This window comes from Papaver somniferum, chromosome 6 (genome assembly GCF_003573695.1).
Source record: "Papaver somniferum cultivar HN1 chromosome 6, ASM357369v1, whole genome shotgun sequence".
NCBI classification, from domain to species: Eukaryota; Viridiplantae; Streptophyta; class Magnoliopsida; order Ranunculales; family Papaveraceae; genus Papaver; species Papaver somniferum.
In genome coordinates this window covers 42504972-42514152 of record NC_039363.1, presented here as the reverse complement: position 1 = coordinate 42514152, position 9181 = coordinate 42504972, and the positions used below count along the sequence as shown (strand labels likewise).

Genomic DNA, 9181 nt, shown 5'->3' with positions numbered 1-9181 from the left:
ATGGGAGAGGACGCAGCTGAACCCCCAACAGTTGAGAAACTGATCGAGGTCCAGATTGGAGATGGGAAGCACAAAAAAACGTTCGTAGGGGCAGATCTTCCTGCACATGAACGTGATGGTTTGATTACATTGCTAAGGGCAAACGTCGACGTTTTCGCATGGAGTTTTGCTGAGATGCCTGGGACAGATCCGAATGTAGCCTGCCACAGGCTAAATATCGATGAGAAGTTCCATCCAGTTCGTCAGAAAATTAGGAATATGGCGCAAAGAAAAAAAGATGGAGTTACTGCAGAAGTCGAAAAGCTGTTGGAAGCAGGCTTTATTCGACAGTGCAGTATCCCCGCTGTTTGTCTAATGCCGTACCCGTTCCAAAGAAGAATGGTAAAATTCGTGTCTTTCTCAATTTTACTGATTTGAATAAAGCATGTCTGAGTGATCCGTACCCGCTACAACGGATAAGAGATTTGGTGGATGCAACCTCAGGGTACGGGAGATTGTCATTCATGGACGGTTTTTCGGGGTATAACTAAATACCTTTGTTCGAGGAAGATCAAGAGCATACTGCGTTTGTGACCGATAGAGGAGTTTACTGCTATACTGTAATGCCAATTGGGCTAAAGAACGCAGGGGAGACCTACCAGCATTTGGTAGACCATATGTTCAAGGATCTGATTGGGAAGACAATGGAAGTATATATCAACGATATGGTAGTGAAATCTGAGCAAAAGGAGTCGCATTTTCTTGATCTGCAGAAGACGTTTAATATCTTGAGACAATATCGTATGAAGCTCAATCCAGCAAAATGTTCATATGGGCTATCCTCGGGAAAGTTCCTTGGATACTTGATGACGCATAGAGGAATCAAGGCGAATCCAGAGCAAATCAGAGCCATCAGAGAGATGTCATCCCCAAGAACGAAGAAGGAGGTCCAGAAGCTAGCGGGACGATTAGTAGCTTTAAATTGTTTCATCTCACGCTCGTCGGATCGATTCAAACCATTCTTTGATGTTTTAAAGAAAGCAGTGAATTTTGGTTGGACGGATGAGTGTGGAAAAGATTTCGATGAGATCAAACAATATTTGTCAACTCCCCCAGTTTTGGTGAGTCCAAAAATGGACAACCTATCGGATTTTATCTGGCTGCAACGGAGAATGTTGTAAGTGCAGTGATGTTTGTTACGTATCCACATGAAAAGCCTGTTTACTTCGTCAGTAAATCTTTGACGGGGGCGGAAACACGGTACAAGAAAATTGAGAAGATAGCACTTGCACTGTTGCATGCATCTCGTCGCCTCAAACCTTATTTCCAAGGGAGGAAGATCATAGTCTACTCAGAATACCCGCTGAAGAGAATCCTGGAACGTGTTGATGATTCCACCCGACTAGCCATATGGTCAAATTTTCTGGGGGCGTATGAAATCAAGTACGAAAACATAAATGCAGAGAAGGGACACGCCCTGGCTGCACTTCTAGCATATTTTGATGTGGATGACATAGAAACGGTTGGCGGAGGAGAAGAGGAGTTGTTCAAAGTCATAGAGTCAGCCACTGATCAGACTGGGGGCGAGTCCGCAATGGAGGTCGATACACCTTAACCATTATGGACCGTATTTACTGATGGTTCATCAAATGTTGGTGGATCTGGAGTTGGATGTGTCATCCTTACTCCCGAAGGTTCGAGGATCGAGAAAGCGACCAGATTGGGTTTTCAAGCATCAAACAATGAAGCTGGATATGAGGCAGCAATTATCGGTTTAAAGGCTGTCAAACAGTTAGATGCGAAGAACGTGAAGCTGGTAAATGATTCCATGCTAGTAGTTAACCAGTTTATGGGGACCTACAGAGCCAATGAAGAGAGGATGACCCTATATTTGGATCATATGAGATAGCTGAAAAATGAATTCGACCAGTTCTTTATTGGGCAACGACCACAGCTGGAAAATAGGCACGCAGATGCTTTAGCATACCTATACTCCGCAGTCGATACTGATACCACCCGTTTCGTTGTGGTGGATTTTCAAGAGTTACCTAGCATCTCCGACAGCCAATTGTTCTGGCTCTCGAACACGCTAGTGGGGGGAGGGGGAGGGGGGAGGGAAACTATATCAGCACAGGGAGATACCGAGAACATTGACAACAATATGGATGTTGACAGTCCAGTGATAGATGATTCAAGCAATCCCGCTGAAAACACTTCAGACTTGCGTCAACCTTATGTTCGGTATTTGACAACCAGTAAACTCCCAGAAGATAAACATCTCGCTTCAAAAGTGAAAAATAATGCTTGGAGATATCCAAAGATCGAGGGATAGCTGTACCGCAAACCTGTAGCTTTGGAGCCATTTTTGCGGCGCATATCAGCCGAAGAAGGGAAACAGATATTGGCGGAGGCTCATGAAGGAATATGTGGCAACCATTCTGGAGGGCGCAGTCTCGCGCACATGATAATTGTCCAGGGATACTTCTGGCCATACATGCAGAAATATGCTAAAGAATACGTGCAGAAATGCGTGCCATGCCAAGAGCACGCTCCAATTCCTAAAAGGCCCGCCAAAAAATTTCATCCAGTTTTTAGTCCCTGGCCATTCACTAGGTGGGGACTAGACATCGTCGGCCGCTTCCCAAAGCTCCTGGAGGCGTTAAATTCGTACTAGCTGCTACTGATTATTTCAAAAAATGGGTCGAAGTAGTGACACTGGTACACGTTACCAGACATGATGTGAAAAGGTTCATATGGGAGAATCGTCTGCAGATTTGGAATCCTTAACGAGATAGTATCAGACAATGGGAAGCAGTTCGATTCTGGGGTGATCAAAGACTTTTGCAAGAACCTGAATATCCGCCACAATTTCTCATCTCCTTACTATGCTCAGAGCAACAGGCAGGCTAAAGCGACCAATCGCGTTATTATGGACAATCTCAAGAAAAGGCTGGAGAAGGCAAAAGGAAAATGGATAAAAGAGTTCCCAGGAGTCTTATGGTCGTATCGAACAACCCCAAAAAGATCCACCGGATTTTCCCCATTCACACTGGCTTATGGGGCAGAGGTAGTCATACCCACTGAGGTACATCTCAAGATTACCAAAACTCGTGCTGTCAAATCCGGGAAAAACGACAGCATATTGGCTTAGGATAAAGAGTTGCTGGAAGAACAAAGAGAAACAACCTTATAGATGTTAGTTCGATACCAACAGTCAATCAATATGAGCTATGATCATAAAGTCAGAGAGCGGTCATTTAAACCAGGGGAATATGTCTTGAAGAAAACCCGAGCAACCACAATGGAACCAAACTGTGGAAAGCTCAGAGCAAACTGGGAAGGTCCATACATAGTGGACATGCCGGCATCCCGTGGCTCCTACTACCTAAGGAACCTCGATGGTACTCAAGATTCAAAACCATGAAAGACATGTAATTCATTCCACTTGAAGAAGTTTTATCATTATCTAATTTCGCACAGGAGTAGCTTCGTTCAAATCCTGCCGTGCTGGACTCTTTTTCCTTCATGATGGTTTTATCCAATGGGTTTTCCACACAAAGGTTTTAATGAGGCAGCTGTTGTTGGATAATAGGTACTTATCTTGTTATTCATATTCAGAAATTTAATTCAACATTATTTTAGTATTCAACACAAGTGTTCGTGTTTAATTATAAGCTACTGCAGACGTTCAATTGCGCAGTCAGTCCTAAATGGCAAAACAATACAGTTCAAATCTACTGTCAGCAGCATCTCTGACACCTCGCAGATAGGGAGAATGCAAAGTTCGAGCATTTTTTCCAAGTGAATCCCCATCAAAAGGGACATCAGCAAATGTGGCGAATTTTTACCTTCCCAGGCATGTGAAAATGTATATATCTCAACTATGCGCGCATCTTGAATAGTAGGATTGGCCCCCTGCTTGAATTCAAGATAGCAGAAAAACTCAACTTCTCATTCCATGCGCGAGCTAAATGAAGCAAGGAAGTGCACCCTTGGGAGAGCATCAAGCAGCATGACCCCACTACATTCTGGGAGCGAGATATATATCACCTCAACCATTTGGGGGAGAGATATATAAAACTCTTGCGCAATCATTACATTCCTGGGGGCGAGTTGCATAACAACGCGCTTGGGAGAGATTTATGCAACAATCCAGAATCATGCAAATTCAGTTGCCAATAGAATTGGGGAACCCGAACTTCTTAACCCATAACGATTTATGGATTAAGAGGGGGCGATGTTTGTACAATAATATTTTACACTAGAAAATGGGCCACAAGTGGGTTAGCTTGAGCCTAATAATGGGAGACCACGATGGTTTCACAACAAAAAATGGTCTTACTTGGACCTAATAAAGACTCCTCTTAGTAGCTAAAATATGGTTCATTGGGCCTAGGCTCCTCTTGTTAGCCAAGTATGGCTAACTAGGCCTCACAAGCACAATAAATAAAAGCCCACACGCAAAATATCCAAATTAAGGCAAGCAGGTGCCACGTCATCGGTGCCACATTTGACATGGTCAACGGTACGAGCCAATCAAGAGCTGCCACGTCAATCAGCAACTTAATAATCAGTAACGTCATCATGACATCAGCAGTGATGATGTCGACAACATATTCCATGGACGGCAAGAAAATTCCGTTAACGCCGTCAACATATTCTGTTTTTGGGAGGAATATTCCGTCAACGCCAGTGACGCCGTCAGCATATTCACATAATATACCATCATGGTTAACGCCGTCAACGTAATGGTAACGGCGTCAGCAAGGAAAGAATATCAGACGTTCATCAGAATGCCGTTATGATGCTGTTAGATCTACCGTCAATTACGTCAGCATGACGCCAGCAGGTGACGTCACAATGACGTCAGGTGATCTTCTCAGGCAGCGTCAACGTCCCCGACACCGGTGCAGTAGCAGGTTGACGGTTGCCATGCCCGACGGCCTCCCCGACGGTGTCTGGGGCCGGCCTATGGCGGTGGTATCCGGCGCTGGTGCCCGACGACAGCGTCTGGCTGCGGTGTCCTGTGGCTGGACAGAACTTCGTCCGGCAGCAACAACACCTATTTTACGTATCTCGGAGTAACATAGCTACATAGCCATGGATGTTTGCACCTCACTCGTTTGCACTAGCGGATGTTTACACCCACCGGATTGGACTGAGTCGGCTCGCCGAGTCTAGCCGAGTTGAGCCATTGGCTCGCTGATATTTCAGCCCACACTAGTTTGCCTTGCGGATTAATACACCCACTGTGGGCTTGAGCTTGCCTTTCTTCTTGGGCTTGACATTTGAACACCTAATTGTTTGGGCCAACCCTTTACACCCTCTTGCTTAACTAATTCCATGGCTCTAGTAGTAGTTTCTGGAATATTCCAGGAAGGCATGCAGGGAATATCAATGCAGGGAGGCATGCAGGGAAAATCAATGCCCTATTTAATATAATTTATATTTATCTTGAAATTAGAGTAAGGCTCTAATTGATAACATATAAATACAGGGGTTCTCAACCTCAAAAGGTATGCAATCTTCCCCATTAAAATAATTTGTGAAAAATCTATGCTAATTTAAGCACCGGAAGGTTTTTTGCAGGTATCCCAACACCATTTACTTAGAGAAAAAAGCAGCGGATCGATCATCAAAAAATCACCACTAAATTCGTGTTTGAGGTAGAAAAATATTTTACCATACAAACACGACTATTAAGTTTAATTCGTATCCGTGATTACTATGAAAACACCGACTCTCAATTTTAATTCGTGTCGTATTGTCCATAAACGAATCGGTGCTAGTGTCGTATTTAAACCAACTCAATTTGTTTCTGCTGTTATGATGCTACACTACCTTATCAAGCCCTTTGTTCTTTTTGTTATTCTTTGAAGCATAGCCTTGGTCATTTGGTCGTACCTAGTTGATACCTGTACATTTTTTAATACGACAAATGAAATGTGGTGGAGAATTTTTTTGACGTCCTTATTATTTCTTTAACCCTTCATCTTCTAATCTCGCGGCGCCATGTCCCATTATTGTTTAAAACTCTCGTGCCTCCTGGTGTTTGAATAACAAAAATTCTTTTGCTTCAGTTGATGATTTTTGTAGCCGTGAAATGAAGCAACCAAGCAGGTGGTGCTACCAACATAATTATCCCGGCTAAATTGGGATCTATTGTGATTAATTTGGGCCTATAAATTACTTCATCTATCTGATAGGAAATGATAAGGGGTGTTTAAATTTGTTGAAACTACCAATTTACCCCCTAAAAAATATTAATACTATCAATTTAAAACTTTAAAAACAAAATCAGATTTTCATTTCCATCCCCTCATAAACCGATTCTTCTCTTCTTCTTCTCCCTCTTTTTTCATTTTTTTGAAATCAAAACATCGTCGATTATCCGCGATCCAAAAAAGATTAATCGTTTGTTTTTTCTATAAAATGTCGTCGAAACCAACACCAGTGAAGCATCCTACTAACATGAAATTTCCTAGTGAGAATAATTCCGGAATTGTTGAAGCAATTCGAACAAAACCGAGAAAACGGTTGAGGAATTTAACCATCTTTGATCGCACAAGAGGAGAAAATGGGTCGAATCAGGTACTTTTCTATCAACCCAATCCTCTAAACTAGGTTTTAGTAACATGCAATCGCTCAAAAATTAGAAATTTTGAAATCAATTTTTTTTTTGGATTTACCAGAATCGGACTATGTTCATGTATTTGTGAACCGATTATATTAGGAATCTGTTGTTGTTCATGCCCACAAAGACCGATTGCCCTGCATGTGTTTTCTGGTTCGAGAAATTTGAACCATAATCGGTCAATGTTAATACCCACATAGACCGATTGTATAACTGTTGGGATAACCGTTTTTCTGTAACTTTTTTTCGTTAGGATCGGATTACATATGTGTCCACATAGCCCGATTGTGTAGCCACTGCTTAGCCATAATCCGATTTCATTTGCATATATAAAATCCGATTGTTGATGTGTAATGTTACAATCGGGTTTTATAATAATATTGAGTAAACCAATCGTTGTAAAAAAGAATGCCCAATGTTTATGTAACTTTTTCCTGTTAGAATCGGATTACATTAACACTTATATAAACCGATTGTAGATGTGTTATGTTAGGAATCGGTCTTTATATGTATATCGAGTAAACCGATTGTAAACCTTGGATTCAAAAATATGCATTGAATTCCATTGTTGTTTGTCGTTTATCTCCGTATTTTACAGGCCAAACAAGGGAAAGCAACAACGTCAAGCCGAAAAGAAATATAAGAGGAAAAATGATTTGGATTCTCCTCAGAGTTTGAGACCTCGTCGAGACGGTGGTCAACATTTAAATGCTTCCCACCGAAGGGGCTCGGGGAGTAAATCCAAAGCGATCCACATCAATGACCCACCACCTCAAGCGGAGCAACTAGCACAAGAAAAATCTGATTCTGATACACTTACTGAAGAAGGAGGTGGTGATAGAGAAGTTGCTGAAGAAGAAACTGGTGATGATGAGATCAATAAAGAAGAAACTGGTGGCAAGGAGATCAATGAAGAAGAAAGTGGTGGCAAGGAAGGTGATGGAAAAGAAAGTGGTGGCAAGGAATGTGATGGAGAAGAAAGTGAGGATGAGGATGATGGAGAAGAAAGTGAGGATGAAGGTGATAAAGAGATAGGAGAAGTTCAAGAACAAGTCCAAGGAGGAGACGCTCAAGAACAAGGTAAGACAAATGGTAAGAAAGATAGACCAAAGAAGAAAAAAGGGGACCACATGCCCGACCCAGATAAGATGTTTCCTCGCGGCCCTAATGATCATGTGAAAGGGTTACCCGGTGATGGGGGACGGGTGTTATGGGGGTACAAAGATAGTTGGGCCGCGGTCGTATGCCATACCATAATAACTATCTAAACCTTATGATATGTAATATAAAACTTATTATCCGTGTAGTGTTTTGATTATTGTCCATCGGTTTTGTTTTGTTTTACAAGATCACAGGGATGCCGTTCGTCGTATGAAGCCAGGAACGTCAGTGAGTATGATGGGGAATTGGCCACTGCAAGGAATAGAATCAACCATTGGAGAAGTTGATGAAGTAATCGATTTAGTAAAATCTACGGGGATGTTGCCTGCGGTCGAGAATTTGGATCTTGGTTACGACAAACCGCTTTGTTCCTCTTTTGCCGAGAGATATTACAGGGAAACAGATACTTTGCATCTTCCGTTTGGCGAAATGACGATAACTCCATATAATAAGAAGTTCATTACCGGGCTAAGCATAGATGGTAAAGCCGTGACACACAAAGAGTACGTGAAAGAGCTTGATTGGGACAAGATTTACGCGTTCACCAAGGAAGTGTTCCAATGGGATGAGGAGATGACCAAGTAACAAATTCTAGTAGGCAAAGTGAAGCTGAGGATATTCCATCTCTCGAAGTTGAGGGCACTCTTCAGTGGAACAAAGAAACTTCGTGCAGAGGTAAAAGAGGTGACCAAGGAACGTATCTTCGCCACAACCAATGCGTATGTCCTCTACGTCCTAGGATCTTTTATCTTTCCCGACATTTTCGGTGCCCGTGTGAACGCCAACTTTATTCAGTTGTTTCAACCATTTTACAAGATCCAAAAATACTCTTGGGGCACTGCCATCCTTGCACACTCGTTCAACGAGTTGAGAAAGGCTTCCAGAGATGACAAGAACCAAATTGGAGGGAACATGGATTTTCTGCAGGCATGGATATATTTTCACTTCCCAATATTTGTTGTAAGGGCTTTTGAGAACAAGGAATGGGATGGTAAATTTTATGGAGACATGCACATCTACATGAGTAAGGAAAAGGACCAAGATGCGGTTTATCTAAAGTTGAGACGCCAGTTGGATAACTTGACGACGAAAGATGTTGTTCTTGACCCTTACAAGGGGGTTTGGCCAAAGGAAAAGGGAAGATGGTTAGCTGCGAAGATCAAGCTCATTATTTCGGGCCTTTGTTTCACCCAAGAGGATATGTAATGTACAACCCGACGAGAATCGCAAGACAATGCGGATACATAAAAAAAACTCCCAGCGGAGCACAAGGAGTTTAAAATAGATCCAAAGAAAGCCAATTCATTTGATAATGATATTTATATTATTCATGCCCCTTTACCATCATGTAAATATTGGGATAACAGAAGGTTCAATGGATATGGTATGGATGGTCGATTGAAAACT

General features: G+C 42.3%; 1 protein-coding gene across 1 annotated transcript; it reads left to right on the top strand.

Moving 5' to 3' along the window:
* LOC113290764 lies at positions 1–3130 on the top strand. Its single transcript, XM_026540346.1, has 6 exons — positions 1–381; positions 546–1100; positions 1196–1562; positions 1674–1795; positions 1910–2220; positions 2752–3130. Exons 1-6 carry the CDS (start codon positions 1–3, stop codon positions 3128–3130), a joined length of 2115 nt encoding a protein of 704 aa, XP_026396131.1.
* The last annotated feature ends 6051 nt before the right edge of the window (positions 3131–9181 follow it).